Consider the following 16315-nt stretch of genomic DNA (forward strand, 5'->3'; position numbering starts at 1 on the left):
CAGCTTTCCTTCTCTACTTTTTCTTTTACAATCGCGCCCTCCCAAGACTGATCATCCCTGCCCTTCTCGCCAAGCACCTCAGTACCTCCCTCGCACCCGAGCCCGGAGGCACTTTCAGGTTGCTGGGCCCTCGCGCACGCATTTCCTCTCTCTAAAACAGCGGCGGGGGGGGAACCTTCCCCGCGTCGGGTCGCGTGGTCCGCAGAGCGGGCGTCAGCGGCGGCGTCTGCGCGTTCGCGCACGCCTGCGCAGAAGGGCCCGGGAACGGGTGGGGGGTGAAGAAGGGGCCGGCCTTCGAGCGACAGCGACGCAAGATGGCAGCCACCACGGGCTCGGGTGAGCGGGGGCGCCGGGCCCGACCGGCTGAGGGAGCGCGGGCTCGAGCCGGGGGTCGGGGGCTCTCAAAGGCCATTGCAGCGTGACCAGGGCCTCTGCACTGAATCTACCCGCCGGGCTTTGCGGCGGCGACCCGGCCGGCCTGAGTGGGGAGGAGGAGCAGGCGGCGGCCGGAAGCACGGGCGGGGGCCTGAGGGGCCTGTGGGCGGCGCGGCGAGGCCCTGAAGCTCCCCCGGGCGGTGTGCAGCCCCCACTGAGAGGAAGGACCGGGCCCCGCGGGGCTGCTGAGCGGCCGGAGCGGGCGAATGACGAGCCCAGAGGCACTTCTAAGGAGCTTGAGGCTGGTGCTCTTTGGGGGCGATCGAGGGGTTCTCTAGAGGAGGAGGAGGCGGCTCCCCAAAGCGGATGGAAGTCCTTCACTGGGTGCCGTGGGTCCGGGTGAGGGGGGAGCCTTGGGATGTCCGTTTGGCTGGGACTTCAAAGAAGCCGGTCAGGATGGATGGGCGGAGGAAACGGGATCCTGAGGGATGACTGAAAGGAGCCCCCATTGGCTATGGGGACGGCTCCGGCGTTAGTTTGGGGATGGGGTTAGCTGAGGAAATGTCTGTTTTAAATAGAGAAGGGGAGCCTTGGGCTGGCTGCTCCTGGGAGGATTAAGGGCGTCTCCACACGATAAGCGAGAGGAGGGAAAAGGATCTCTCAGCCGAGGGTGCTTGTTGGTGCGGCCGATAGTGAAATGACTCCGTCATTGCCAGCCCGTTTGAGGACACAGATGTTAGCTTGTAGGAGGCAGGCTCCAATGGGGCACTAGCTGGGCACTTGTGATATTGGGTGAAAAATAGGTGAATCGGGAGCCCCGGAGATGTCTGGCTGGGTTGCGGTGGGGGGGGGGGGGGGTCAACTGAGGGAAGCCCCATGCAGTGTGTACCCACTGCCAGGTTTCAGAGATGTATCTTTTAGAGAAAAAGAATCTTCTTTAATTGGGTGAGGGAAGCATCCCCTAGAAATGTCTGTTTTATGGAGACTGGCACTTCTTTCCACATTGGGGACAGATGTATGGGTTCAGGTCAGAAATTTCTGGTAGACAGAATGGGCATGGGGAGAGGAACAAATGAGATGGGAATTTCTGGGTGGCCGCCTGGGGAACGAAGGCCGAGTAAACCTCCACTTTGGGGAAGCGGAGTTCTTCCATTCCCTGGTATGTTAAGAGAAGCAGCATATGTTTTGAGACTGGATTCCCTTCTCTAGACGCCGAAGGTGGGCCCAAGGAAGGAGAAATCCTGAAAGGCCTGTTTCAGACTTACCGTCCCACAGTTGGACGTCAGGGGATGGACTCAGACTGGCCTTCCTGAGGACGAGGGGTGAGGATTGGCTGGCAGAGGTCCCAGAGAGGCCGATGGGACAAGAGTCAGATTCTGGAAGTGCAGGATTTGGGGGTGACAGTGTCCCCTTTTTGTGGAGAAGGCTGTACCTGAAGTGCCTGCCAGTGAAGTTGGCCAAGGAGATCCTCCCAGATGATGGGTGAGCTCTGATGGAGGAAATAACAGGGCCACTAGCCTGGGTACTGAAAGCCTTTGGCTCTTTCAGGCCACACAGCAGCAGTACTGTCAGGAGAAGGTCGATGACCTAAAATGAACAGGATGAGGGGAATCCATCTTTCCAGGGTGATGTCCCTTTAGTAACCCAAGGAGTCATCCTTGTCTGATTGTTGGGTGGGAGTAGAAGGAAATGGATGTAGGGGATCTGACTAAAGTGTCCCACCAAAAGTTGCCACTTACACTTAAAGCAGCGGGGTCTTCCTGGAGGATAGAGGAGACCATACAATCTTTGTAGATTTTGGTTTCAGTTGGAACAGTGCTGATTCAATTCTGTCATAGACACTGTCGAAAGAGAGAGGCTGAGTCCAGCTAGACTCCTGTGGTAAACTTTTCACCAGAATAACACCCCTGCCAGGTTGCTATGAACTGGGGGGAAAAGGGGTACCTCTAGCAGTCAGCGTTGTAGTGGTATTGCATCTCGGCCCTGTTGTCAGCCACTTGAGATTGGCTACCCACAGTTTGGTTTAACAGCTACTTAATTCTAACTTCTTGAGGCCCTGCCAATTGAAGAGTGTTTCGTAAATGCAATGCTGGTCAGATAAAGCACTGTCAGCTGCTGTCTAGTGGAATACAGGAGCACTTGGCATGATTTAGATAACATGAACGGGCTTCGAGGTGCCTTACAGTGGGTTTCCCAAAACTCCTTTATCTGTTTATTCAACAAGCCTGCTGTGTCCCGTTGTGAATAGCGAACAAGATGGGCATAGCCCCTGTCCTTGAGGAGCTTCTGTTCTAGTCAGGGAGGAGGCCATAAGGAGCAAATAATAAAGACCATTTCAGACAGCAGTTAGTACCAGGAAGGAGATTTACGATGTGATAAAGGGTGTCTGGAGTGGTGGTCAGGGAAGACTTCTCTGGGAGAGGGCACTCAAACTGAGACAAATGATGGGAGGAGCCAGTCCTACTTCATGTGTCACAAGCAGGACAGGGAGGAGACAGTGAGTGCAAAGGCACTGTGACAGGACCAAGCTTGGCATGTTGAAAGAAGAAAATAAAGGCCTCACCGTGCAAGGGCCTTACTAAGGATGGTGAGTTGTAGAGATGTGGCTTTGGGATTTTATTCATTGTAAAGGGAAACCACTGAACAAGTGCCTGGTATGAAGCAGGCATTCAGTAAATATTTGTTGAGTGAATGAATGAATGAGTCAAGAGTCTGAAAAACGGGAATGACAAGATCTGGCCTGTGCCCCTAGGCAGTGAAAGGAGTGCAGAGTGCTAAGAGTGGAAGCAGAAAGATCTTAATTGGGTCAAACTAAAATGAATGTACTAGCCTCTTTGCTTTCTGATCCTGAGAAGTCTCTTTGAGGTGTGGTCAGGGGCCCTGAGGCCTTCCTTAGTCAGGTTTAGAACAGGCCCCTTGATTAATCTGCTGCTGGTTGCCAGGAAACAGCTGTGAAGCCTTTGAGTTCCTGTAAGGGATGAACTTAGTTTTTTATGGTCACTGCTTTCACACTTGGCTACAGCACCTTCCCACCTCCCTTGGCTCTGCAGGGTGTTATTTCTGCGTAGATCCTAGAGGGTGGAATTGTGGATAGCTTACAAGAATCCCTCCAGATGCCTGCACTGTGACTGGTGCCTTGTCCAGGATTGCAGGACCTTATATACAGTGGCTCTTGGCTGCCAGGAACTTCTCACCCAGCATCCCACAGGCTTCCATGACAGATAACCAGAAACTGGGTGCCAGAGGGTAAGCCCTGGCTGGGCATGATTTTAAATTTGCATACATTGGCATGGCCTCATACACACACAGCTTATGAAAATTTAATCATATGGGCAATGTAGGTTAAGTAATCTTCCATTCCATTCAAGGGTGTTCCCCAGAGAGAGGTGGAGATGGGAGATGAGAACCTGTAGGCTCCTTAGTTGGTCTCATTCCCAAGTGTCTCACTGTGTGAGCATCTTGTTGTGCCTGTTGTAGCTAAGTGCCTTTTGTACAGCGTGAGCCTTGCATTCAAGAGAACTGCTTCATATAGTGCTCAGCCAAAGAAACAGCAATCTGCTCTGGTGGTGGAGGGGGAAACGCTTTGCTGAGCCAGTACAACCTATTGCTCTCCGTAGGGATTGTCAAGGTTAATTTTAATGATCGTGATTTTCCCCTTCACAGTAACTTTAAAACCACCTTTCCCTCCCCCCACACACACCACATTCTCTTTCTCACTTCCTCTCTCTTTCACCTGAATGTTGCTCTACAGTAATTTGATAAAAGTGGAATACAAAAATGTAAGGTGAGGAATCCTCTGTTTACTTCTGAAAAGCCCCAGTGAAGTACAGAGCAGCAGCACATTGGTGAAGTAACTATTTTAACACTATTACTTTTATATTGTGTATAGTACTTTAGAGTTTACCAGGCACTTTGATTTACCTGCTGTGTCATCTCATCCAACTCTCCACAACCCAGTGAGCTAACCAAGAGAAGTATTCGCCCCACAGTATTACTGAGGGAGATTGGTAGCTGGCTGAGGAGTGATTACACTCGAACTAGAGCCCAGGAGTTTTGACTTTATTTCCCTCCCCAGCCTGCTCTAGTACCTTAGGAAGGAGATGGAAAGGCATGGGTTTGGGCCTATGCTCTTCCTAGGTCTTGGGGTGGTCAGGCTTGGTGAAAGAAACAGTTTTAATGAGAAGCATCTGCCACCTGTAGCAGGAACCCTTTTTATACCATCCCTGGCCCCTTTTTATTCCATTCTGAGTAATGTGAAGTCCATTTCTTTTTTTCTTTTTTTAATCCTCACCCAAGAATATTTTTTCGTTGCTTTTAGATAGAGTGGAAGGGTTGGGGGGAGAGAAAGAGAAAGAAACATCGATTGGTTGCCTCCTGCATTCTCCCTGACGGGCCGGGGAACAAACCTGCAACCCAGGTACCCAGGTACGTGCCCTTGACTGGGAATTGAACCCATGACCCTTCCGTGCGCGGGCCAACACTCTAACCACTAACCCACACCAGCCAGGGCTAGTCCATTTCTAAGGAAGCTCTTGCTTATACATTATACTCAATAACTTACATTCACTCGTTGGGCTTGGGACTCCCCTCATATCGTGTACAAAGTAGGTCCTCGTCTTCATTTACATGCAAGCCCTTCAGACTTTAAACTGCATTTCTAAGGCTTACTGTGTGCTAAATACTGTATTAAATACATAATCTCGTTTCTCAGAGAAACTCTTTGAAGTAGGTAACTATTGTGAAAGTGAGGAAACTGAGGCTCAGAACCACTGACTTGCAGAGCCAGGGTACAGAACCAGGACATTTCTGTTCTAGGACACACGCTCTTGGCTATATTATTCTTCCAGCCCCCTCTGCCTGTTCTTCAGCTAATCATCTCAAGTTCCTTCAGCTATTGGCAGGCCTATTGACATTTCTGCCTTGGCTGATTAGTTCTTTCATGGATAGGTAGTAGTGACTGTCAAGGAGGATTCTTTACTCATCCTCACATTCTCCCCATCACAAGTCCAGTAGGTGTAACCACACTACAGGTGCCAAATTCTCCTCTTCTCCATCTCCATTATTGTCATTCTTGTCCAACCAGAACCATCTTTCTCTTGCCTAGAAGACTGCAAAAGCTTCCTGCTTCCAGTCTTGCCCTTTTCCAGTACATTCTTAGAAAAGGCAGAGTTATCCATAGAGGAGACATGAAACAGAAACTGCCACTCCCCTGCAGAAAGCTCTTCCCACCGCACTTAGAATAAAATCAGTCTTTTCTCCATGGCCCACAAGGCCTTCTTGGCCTTGCCCTTGCCTGCTCCCTGACCTCACATGATAGTACATACACCTCTGGTTTGTTCTTCTCCTTTTGGGAATTAATGCTCTGCTCCAGACCTTCACATGACGGACTCCTCCTTGTTCTTCAGGTCTCAGCTCTCCAGAAAGGCCGTCTCTGACCACTCCATTCAGTAGTCTTCTCAGTTACTGTCACACCTCTGTTCTGTTTTCTTCCAAAGTGCTTAACTTCATCTGAAGTTTCTTTTTTTTTCTTGAATATTTTCTGTGCCTTTCCACTAGGGCAAGATTTTGCCTTGTTCTCCGCTATGTCCCTGGCACTCAGCATAGTCCCTGACGTAGAGTAAGTGCTTCATAAATGTTGAGGTTACAGTGAATTAATCCAGGCCTTACCTTGATACAGCCAAATGTATAAACTTGACACTTGAAGAAACAACGCGTCTGATAGGGCAGAAGCAAAAGTGGCAGTTCAGCATTTCAAAAAGGAAAGCTCTTGTCCTGGTTAGTTGGTGTTTATAAAGGTACTTGAGCATAGAATTAATTCTGTCCTCTCCTTCCCTTTCTGTCCTGACACACTGCCCACATCTTATTCTTTGTCTCCACCCTGTCAGAGAAAATCTAATCTTTGGCCTTGGTCTCCCTAGCAGCAAAAAAACAGAGTTTTGCCTTTTGCCACCAGCTGTTTGTTGTCACATTGTCTGGACTGTAAAGAATGATTGCCACTGTTTCTTCCCCTTAGATTAGTGGTTCTCAAACTAGTGTGCATCAGAATCACCTGGAGAGTTTATCAGATTGCTGAGCCCCACCCTCCAAGTTTCAGATTCAACAGTTCTGTGGTGTAGAATAAGTCCTCTGATGCTCAGCCTGGAAATGTTCATTTCTAGCAAGTTCCCAGGTGATACTGTAGAGAAAGAGAGAAAAAATATGCTCCTGGGCAAGCACTAACTAGGCAGACTGCACTTGACAGTTGCTCAGAAATAAAGGTTAACTTCCCTAAGTTGTCTAGTTTTCAGGAACATCGAATCCAGGTACATCACCTTCCAGGCCTCCTTATTTTCCAACCAGACTCCTAGCTCTATGCACTGTTTTCCCTGAATAGGCAAACAACCCAGTTTTAATTAGCTTTCTTTTCAAGAGAAACATGTGAGGCTCTGCCATTTTTAATCAAGACCCAGGCCAGGCCAGGGTTTTCCTGATTGGCATGCTGTTATAGCTGCTGTTTTGTGGTCATGATTTTCCCAAAAGATGTTTCAGAATCCTTTTTGTACCAGAAATATTTTGTTATATTGCTGTGTTTGAAATTACTGCATTAAATGTTTTACTATGACATGGTGTAAAACCCTATCAAATATTCATGCTTTTTCAACTTAGTTGTCATATTTTCTTTGTAATATCCTGCAGCTGCTGACTTTTCAGTTTATATTTAGCCAAGAGAATAATTGGATGACTTTTGATACTGACAAAGATCCAGGAAAAATTCTTCTGGAAAGAATTCTGAAGTAACAGGAACAAATGTTTTCTTTTTTTTTTTTTAATCTTTGGATTGCTGTGATATTTTAGCACCTTGGTGAAGTTATCTTAACATTTTCATGGTTAACTTTTTAATAGTTATAGTCTATTAAGATTGACGACAATCCATTTTTACATCCTCTGTATTGTCACTTGAAGCTGTTTCTCCAGCTGCCTGTTAGGAGTCAGGTTCACACATTAATGTTAGAAATCTTAAAGTTTAGGTTGATTCAATGGGTTAAAGTGCAGTAGGAAGAAAAATAGGTTACAGTATTCTTGAGGTTTTTGATCTTATATGCTTCTAGGGTTTTTTTTGCATATGTGGATTTAATTTTTTAATATAGTGACTGAAATCTTTTGTTAAAATTAATTATTATAGTTTTGAGCTTCTACTCTCCATTTAGGATGGGATGAAGTCTTCACTTGTGACTGATACACTCACAAGGTCTTCAGGATCTCTGAACACCAATATTTGGATTTATGTCTCTGGAGTACCCCTGAAGTTCTAGAACTAGGATGTGATCGGCCATTTGGAGTAAAATGCTCTTGCTTTGTAGAAATAATTGATGTGTTACCTTTATATGCAGTTTCTAAATGGTTTGAAATATCAGTAGCATACTAGCATATGTATTTTATTTTATAGTGAAGAATCCTTTGTTTTATGATTTGTTTCCCTAAAAGTCTCGCTCACACTTCATTAAAAAATAAAGCCGAAAACTAAAAATGTTAAAGCTAGTTGTCAAGTAATAGTTAATCTCAAAATAGAAAACAGTATCAGACAATAAAAAAGGAAGAAAAGAAAATTTAAAGAAAAGAGTACAGCACATTGTGTGAGGGTAAAGGTATATGGGGGAGGGGAACCTCTGCAGAATGCCTGGCTTCTAACTTAAGATTTGTTTCTTCTTGAGATCTCTATATTCACAATTTAATGGGTAACTTTTCTTGGGCTATTTAAAATCCATACTAAGCCCCTCTGATAATCTTTATAATGTTAGACTTCCTTTTAATAGTACTATGATTGTTTCCCTGTTGTTTTTTCCAGAAATAAGCCAGAGTTAGAATTTTGTGACATTGAGCATCATTCATTCTGAAATAATATCGCTAGCTAACACTCAGCATCTGAGTGCATACTCTGAGCAAAACACTCTTCAAGGTATTGGAAAATCAGCAGTAAACAAAACAGATGAAGTTTTACCCTCAAAGAGTTTATGTTCAGATGGGAAAGACAGAGAGACAATAAACTAATGTCAAGTGGTTATGAATGCTGTGAATAAAAATAAAGCAAGATAAGGGAATGGGAAGTTAGATCTTAATGAGGATTAAGGGAGCCAGCAACCTATTTACTGCTCTGGGACAGAATTCTAGGGTAAGAGAACAGCAAATGCAAAGGAAGAAAGTCAATTTGCTCATTCATAAAAGTTGAGTGGTATGGCTGAAGGATGGTGAGGAGCGAGGGAAAGGGTGGCAGGAAATGATGTGAGAGAAGCAGGTGCATCTCTGTGGTCGAGGTAAGGAGTTTGGACGTATGCTGGTTGCAAGGGTAGGTGGGGAGGGTGCTTTGAGTAGGGGAATGATGGATCTAACTTACCTTTAAAAGGTCACTGTGGACAATAGGTAGAGACCCAGTAGACTAAGAAACCAGGTAAGAAGCTGAGGTGGCATGGATTACAGTGATCACTGGGGAGATGGTGAAAATGATGATAGTTGGGATATATTTGGAAATAGGTTAGGTATGGGATGTAAAGGAAAGATTTCTTATTATGACTCCAAGATGTTTGGCAAGAGCAAACTAGTTAATGTGCCATATACTGAGATTGAGGAGTGGGTAGTTTTTGGCGTAGATTGAGGAGTGTTGTAAGGGACTTCTGTTTGGAAATGTTTTAAGCTGGAGAGGCCTATTAAGCATCTAAATGGAGATGTCTAGCTGGCAGTTAGTTGAAAATATAAACTGAAGAGTCATTAGTTTCCTTGGTCTAGGTGAAATCACTTGGGTAGTAAGAGTAGACAGAGGAGCAGAGGTTGGTGGGCTGTGCCCTGAAGCCCAGCAGCCAGTGTTTGGAGGACAGGGAGGTGAAGCCAAGCTCTTTGTGAGGTAAGAAGAGCACCCGAGGCTAAGGGAAAAAAGAGTTAAAGGAGGGGATAATTGGTTGCTGCTGAGAGCTCCAGGAACTTGGGGTGGGGACTGAGAATTGACCTCAGAATTTGGCTAGAGGGTGCTGCTTGGTGCCCCTGACAAGAGCAGCTTTAGTGACTAGATAGAAAAGCTTGATTGGAGTAGGTGCAAGAAAGTTTGCAGACAAGGAGTCTAGGCAGCCCTTTTGAGGTTTTTTGCTAAGAAAGAACAAAGATATGAGATAGTAGCTAAAAGGGGATGTGGGGTCATTGCGTGTTTTTTTTTTAATCTTATGATAAATAATACAGTGCTGATAAAGGCAATTCAGGTATTACAGAAGGTGTTTTACAGGTTTTACTTCATTCATTTATTCATCCTGCCACCTATAGAGGCAGGGAGTATTTTGAGATCCCTGTTTTGCTGAGGCTCAAGGTAACTTGCAGTCACACAGCTAGATGGCTAGAAAATTCGGGAATGAGAACTTGATTCTAAGCCTGTGCTCTTAATCCTCTGCTGAGAGATTAAAGATTTTTCTCGAAAGTATACTCTACTCTGATTCCTATTTGTGGAAGATAACTTAGCCATTACCCTGACCAGCCTTTTTAAAATGGAATGGTAGGCCACATACCTTGTTCGTGATCATAAAAACTATCAAAAGATCATTTAGGGTGGGTGTGGGGTAGAAGGGGTCAATGGGGGGGAAAGGGGGACATCTGTAATTCTTTCAACAATAAAGATAAATTTTTTAAAAAGAGGGAGGGAGGGAGGGAGGGAGGGAGGGAGGGAGGGAGGGGGGGAGGGAGGGAGGGAGGGAGGGAGGGAGGGAGGAAAGAAAACCATTTATATGAGTGAGTATACACATACAAAGAAGCCTAGGTTGACTTTGCGTAGTCTTTGTATAAAAGACTCCATCTTTTATAAAATGGAGTGTACATACCTTTTTATCCTTTGCTCAGGTTTTTTTTCAACAAATATTTATCTGAAGCCTATGGTGTGGAGGCCAGTTGTTTTTATGTCACATTGTAAAAATGGCAGCTACCAGTCATGCAAATTGTTATGCCCTGCCCTAAATCTCTTAATATTCCTTCTGTTTTCTACCTATCTATGCCTGTAAGAAGTTTGATAACATGTCCTGTCACATATTTGCTCTAAGCAAATGCCTCTGGCTTTGGAGACTGTTAGTAACACTTCCCTAACCTGGCCTCTAAGCCTTCCAGCCCATCCTGAACATTACCCAGGAGATTTGCCTTATCTCTTGTCCTACTCAGAGCCATTTGCAGCTCCCCAGTAATTACCCTCTGGATAAAGTCCAGTCCTTCCTAGTAGCATGGCCTCACCTCTTTAGCTTTCATCAAATTCAAAGGGGCCAGTGACACCCCCCCCCCCACGAAGGTTGAGAAACATTGCCCTGTGATAGATTATATTTCTCATATATTTTAATACTGTTCTGTTTTTTTGAACTTGGTGTGTGTATATCTTGCTTCCATAGTGAGTCTTTATACTCTGATTGGGAGGCCTGTTTTTCTTTGTTTAAGAGCCCCTATAAGGTCTGTCATGGTGTTGGATAATTATTGCACTGAAAGGAGGTGTGTGTATGTATGCATATGTTACTGGTAAATTTATGTAAAGGGAGGTTTTGACAAACAGGTTAAAAAACCTAGCAAACTTTTTTTTTAATTGAAGTCCTGAAATTTGTGGATTTTTTGCCTATAAGTGTGATGCGAGCTCAGACTTGTGCACATTAAACATGGTGAGTCCCCAAGGGGTCCCTTACCAAGTAGAGAGTTCAGTATACTAGCAAACCTGATGCTAATTAACCACTTCTGTTTAAATATCAGAAAAAAATAAATGAATCACTTCATAATTTGTAAATTTTTTTTGTAATTCCTGTTTTATTCCCCAACTTTGCTTCTTATGAATTTTTGGATGAAAATAAAAGTTTATGGCTTAGAAAAAATGAATTAGAAACTAAGTCTCTTTAAATGCTATCCAGTTTGTGGACTTAAATTCAAGATTTAGCTATATAAAGGTTAACAGAGTACTTAACTGCCTGATGCCTAACCAGCACAATGTTTATCAATTTTTTTTTCTTATCCTTCTGACAAAAGAAAGGATTTAAAATATCTGCTGAACTAAACCTAGGATGTTGGGGTTCAAAGGGATTTTTGAGGACAGTTAGGTGACCCCAGATGTTGCAGAGTGTTGGACCATTAGCAGAATCTGACCCACAGATATTTGGCCAGAGCAAAGGAGTGACTGTCCCCTTTGGACAGGATATGTATTTGCCAGCTCATCTCAGTTCTTAAACCTGTTTTAAGCTAGACATGAAAGAAATTTGCAAAGTCATACTACTCTCACTAATTTTATTTTGTTCTTTGGAAAATACAGTTATCTCATAAGATATGTTACTTATATTAACATGCAATGGTTTGTTGTGGTTAGTTTTAAATGAATTAAGTATTTTAAAAATCTCTTAATTTCTAATTTAGTATATATCAATAGCTAGAACCCACAGAAACAAATGCTCTTTGAAGTCCTCAGTAATTTTTAAGAGGGGTCTTGAGACCAAAGAAGTTTGAGAATTGCTATTCAAATGGAATAAATGCTTATTGTAATTAATTAGCATGTAGTACAATTACTCTGATATTTATATGAATATTCCAGCTCCTGCTTGGAATATTTAAGACTGCCTAATAGATATTGGCCAATCCAAAGTTTTTCATTTATTAAACTGTTTCTGATGTCTGCTTTATAATTAAATCAAATTATCCTATAGTGTCATGATATGAATATTATGTAATAACAAATGTAAAAACAAATGAATTAATAACAGAAAGCTGACTTTACTCTCTCTGCTGTTCCAAATACTAATCTAAAATAAGTTTGACTCTTTTTGTTGTGTTGTTCAATTGTGTATGTGGGCCTTGCACACTTTAAGTATTTGAATGCCTAACCCCATGGAAATGTTTGTTGGAAGTATAGGATTCATTACTAATATATTTTCTCCTACTTCACAAGTAGGAATCAAACATCAGAAAAATATAACTTGAATTCATCACCTGTTTTGAAACTAACAGCAGTGAGCTTGTGATATCTGGTTGTTAGATGAAGAGGTAACATTTCTAGCTATAAGGATGTTCTTTACCAAAGTTTACAAGAGGAATAGTCATAGCAGAAGTAGTTAATCCAGCCTGACTTAAGTTTTATCTGACACAAGAAAGTAGCACATTTATCTTGCCAAAAAGAGCAACTTCCATTCAATAATGAGGGACTTAGCCCTGGAAGCTGCTGTACTTTGCCATTTCCATTTGATTTGAACAAGTTTGGTAATATTAAAAATCCCCAGACACTTACAATTAGTCTCTTAGGGAATACCATTAAGTGAGAGTCCCACTCTCAGAGAATCTGTGATCCTTATTGCAATCAGGTGTCATACAGCTGAAGCCCTGAAGAAGGTGAGGGAGCATGACTGTTAGATTTCTGGGGGAAGAGTGTTCCAGGCAGCAGGAATAGCAAGTGCAAAGGCCCTGAAGGACCTTACCTACAGTGTGGTTGACATGGTTCCTAATTGTATTTTTATTGTTTTGTTTTGCTAGGCATATAACGAGAGGTAAAAGAAGTTAGGAAATACAGAAAAAATCATCCATAATCTTTGTACCCAGAGATAACCACTATCATCTTGGTCTCTATCCTTTCCAGTTTAAGCTTAAGATCTCACTTAGTATCTGTATTAGTTTACTAGAGCTGCCTAACAAAATACCAGACTGGGTTGTTGCTTGCAGATGGTTGCCTTCTTACTGTGCCCTCATCACATGGTCTTTACGCCATACAAAAATGTGCCCTTGTTGTCTCTTTGTGTGTCTAAATTTCTTCTTATAAGACATCAGTCAAATTGGATTAGGGCCCGCCCTAATGCTCTCAATCAGTTCTGTAAAAGCACTGTTTCCTCCCTAGTCTGTTTGGCTCATTGGTTAGAGCATCAGACTGAAGGATCCCGGGTTTAGTTCTGGCCAAGGGCATGTACCCTGGCTGCAGGCTCAGTCCCCATTCTAGGTAGGGGCACATGCGGGAGGCAACCAATCCATGTGTCTGTCACATCAATGTTTCTCTCTCCCCTTCCCTCCCTCCTTTCCCTCCCTCTCTCTCTCTCCGTCTCTCCCACTCTCTCTGAAAAAGCAATGGAAAAAAATCCTGGGGCGAAGACTATAAATAAATAAATTAATTAATTAAAAGCACTGTTTCCGAATACAGTCACATTATGAGGTGCTGAGAGTTAGGGCTTCAGCATGAATTTGAGAGGATACAATTCAGCCCATTACACCATCTATGAACAGGTACCTCAGATATTTATCCGTCTTCCTATCAGTATGATTCTGTGTTCTTCTTTGACTGTTTGTATTAGTTTAGGTTTATAAATTAACCAATAGTAATGTACAGTGATTTTTTTCCCCCTAAGCCAAATTAGTTAGGATTATTAAAGATTTAAATTTAACTCTTTCTGAACAAAAGATGTATCCTCTGGCTTTTTGCTTATAATGTCACAGACATCCTTCAGTTTTGTGTTTGCTGGAGGAGACTTAATCCAGAAGAGTTAAATAATCCAGTTGGCTGTTCTATGGATAAAAAATGGCAGTGTTTCCCAGACAAGCCATTCAAGAATGCTGTGCATATAGCACAGGGTTTTGTTGTGCTATTTGATATTTTTCTTCATTCAACTGACTCTCTTGCTTACATTTATTTTAAAAGGAAAAATTTACCATCAGCATAAATAGGAAGTTAGTATAATATTACTTAACCTAAATAATTTATTCTTAAAAATAAATACATGACTGTAAAAACAAATGTTCACTCATGTGCACCTAAAATCATCTAATGTGTTGCTGAAACCAAAAGCCTGGGAGCCATAGTTGACTCCTCTTTCTCTCATGCGTCATAGGCAACCTGACAGCAAATCTTATCAGCTCAGACATCTAAATATCTAGAGTTGTGCTACTTCTCACCACCTTTATTGCCATCAACCTGGTCCAAGTCAGTATTATCTTTTGCAGGATTCTTAGAATAGCCTCCTAACTGTACCTGCTCTAGCTCCCTTCACTGTATTCTTCACACAGTATTCAGAGGGATCCTGTTAAAAACAAGTCAGATCCTGTTACTCCTCTGTTTAGAACTGCAGTGGCTTTTTAATGTTACTCACTAACAGTTGGAGTCCCTAATTTTCTACTACAGCTAAATTGGCATCTTTACTCTTTGACACCATGCTCAAGGTTCTCTAAGGGGCTTTTGCACTTGCATGTTTCCTCTGCCTGGACCCCTCCCCGCCATCCATAAGTCAGGCTCCCCTGTCTTCAGGTATTTAGTCATGACTCCTGATTGCAATAAGACTTTCCTTGATCACCCTATTTAAAATTGTAACTCCTCCTCTCATTACTTTCTGCTCCAGAACACCACCATCTATCATACTATATAATTTACATATTTATTTTGTCAATTATATGTGCCTTCATGTAAGCTCCGTGAAGGCGGGCATTTTTGTTTTGTTTACTGCTTATTCCCTGGTGCCTAGAAAAGTATCTAATATATAGTAGATGCTCAGGTATTTATTCAAATTGAATTAATAGTAGCATGCATCCCACACTTTGGGAAATACTGAGATATACTGGGAACACCTTCCACAGTCTTGAGTCCCTCCAGTGGGTCTTTGTTCACAGTCATAGATTGAGCTACTTGCCTCTGAGAGTCCAGCCAGTTGGGGGCTCAGCATTTAAGGCAAAGAAAGCTCGTAACTTTCCTGGATCCTGAGTTTTATCCAGAGGAAATAGTCCAAATTCCAGGGAAAGAGGTGGGAGGAAGGAGAGGTAGGCAGGACTGGTTGGGAGAGCAACCCTAGGAGAGTTGCTCTGTGCCTTCCCACAGCCTCATCCTCTCTCTGGCCCCAGTACCTAGGCTCTGTTCTGGAAGACACCCAGGAACGGCTTAAGCCTCAGCCTGAACTCGGGAGTAGTGGCTGGAACCTGTGAGATGTGTTTGTGTACTTGCTTTCATCAGCTACTTGTCAAGCTTTGAGACATTTGGAAACAAGCAAATCAGAGAACTGGCTACCCTCTTTTTATGAGAGAAACTATGGCTTAAATAATTGAAAAATGTTATCCTAGGTGCCTTTGATTGACTTTTAGTTGATCAAGAGGACATTGTTATTTGATACAGCCAGGACGACTCTTTCTCCTAAGGTAGTTTGAGAGTTATTCCAACAAATGAGCACAGAGATGTGTAATAAGAACAAAACAAATCTCTTTTTTTCTTCGAAGGCACTTTTGTTAGCACTTGATATTGATGGTTTCATCTCAAACTAGTGGATCCAAATCAATCAACATTTCCACATTTTAGCCCTTTATGAAGTTTGTTAAAGCCATGGCGATGGAGTGGGGTGTCTTTCCAGGTTTGAGCATGTCTGTCTTGGTTCTATCATCACTTCACCTGTAACAAAACCATAAGCCCCTTGGTTGTGCTGGTCAATTATAAATATCTTGGAAAGCAGCAAATTTGAGGTGCAACAACTTTTCAGCATTATTTGCATGTTAGCATCTTCATTCCCCGGTAGTGATAATGAGCAACTAACTCTAGGTTTACAAGTTCCCCTGGAGTTGCTAGTATCTTGAATTTTTTTCCATTTATTTTAGGAGTTAAAGTCCCTCGCAATTTTCGACTGTTGGAAGAACTCGAAGAAGGCCAGAAAGGAGTAGGAGATGGCACAGTTAGCTGGGGTCTAGAAGATGACGAAGACATGACACTTACAAGATGGACAGGGATGATAATTGGGCCTCCAAGAGTAAGCGTCGAGCTACGGCTATAAATGTCAATGTCTTAAATTCACTGTGCCTCCTTTTAAAAAATATTAGCCTTATCACGGAAAAAGCTCACCAATGGTATATTTTCTGAAATGTGGCTATTCTTTTTTGACCAGTTTCAGTTTATATATTTGAACCTCCTCTGATGCTGTTTAATCCCTCTAAATGGTAAGCAAAAACCTGTTTAGACTCATAGTGT

The 16315-nt window shown here is 43.0% G+C and overlaps 1 protein-coding gene across 2 annotated transcripts in view; it reads left to right on the forward strand.

The window, feature by feature from the left end:
* The first annotated feature begins 244 nt into the window (after positions 1–244).
* The window catches only part of UBE2V1 (ubiquitin conjugating enzyme E2 V1), a 28820-nt gene continuing 12749 nt past the window's right edge, over positions 245–16315 (forward strand). The window contains exons 1-2 of one of the 2 annotated variants that reach the window (XM_081148216.1): positions 245–336; positions 15949–16097. In XM_081148216.1, coding sequence (XP_081004342.1) covers positions 315–336; positions 15949–16097 — 171 coding nt within the window. In that variant the 5' untranslated portion in view covers positions 245–314. The remainder of the gene's footprint in view (positions 337–15948; positions 16098–16315) is intronic. The other variant, XM_081148217.1, reaches the window with a different exon arrangement.

Source organism: Miniopterus schreibersii (genome assembly GCF_964146895.1).
Source record: "Miniopterus schreibersii genome assembly, chromosome: 10".
Taxonomy (NCBI): domain Eukaryota; kingdom Metazoa; phylum Chordata; class Mammalia; order Chiroptera; family Miniopteridae; genus Miniopterus; species Miniopterus schreibersii.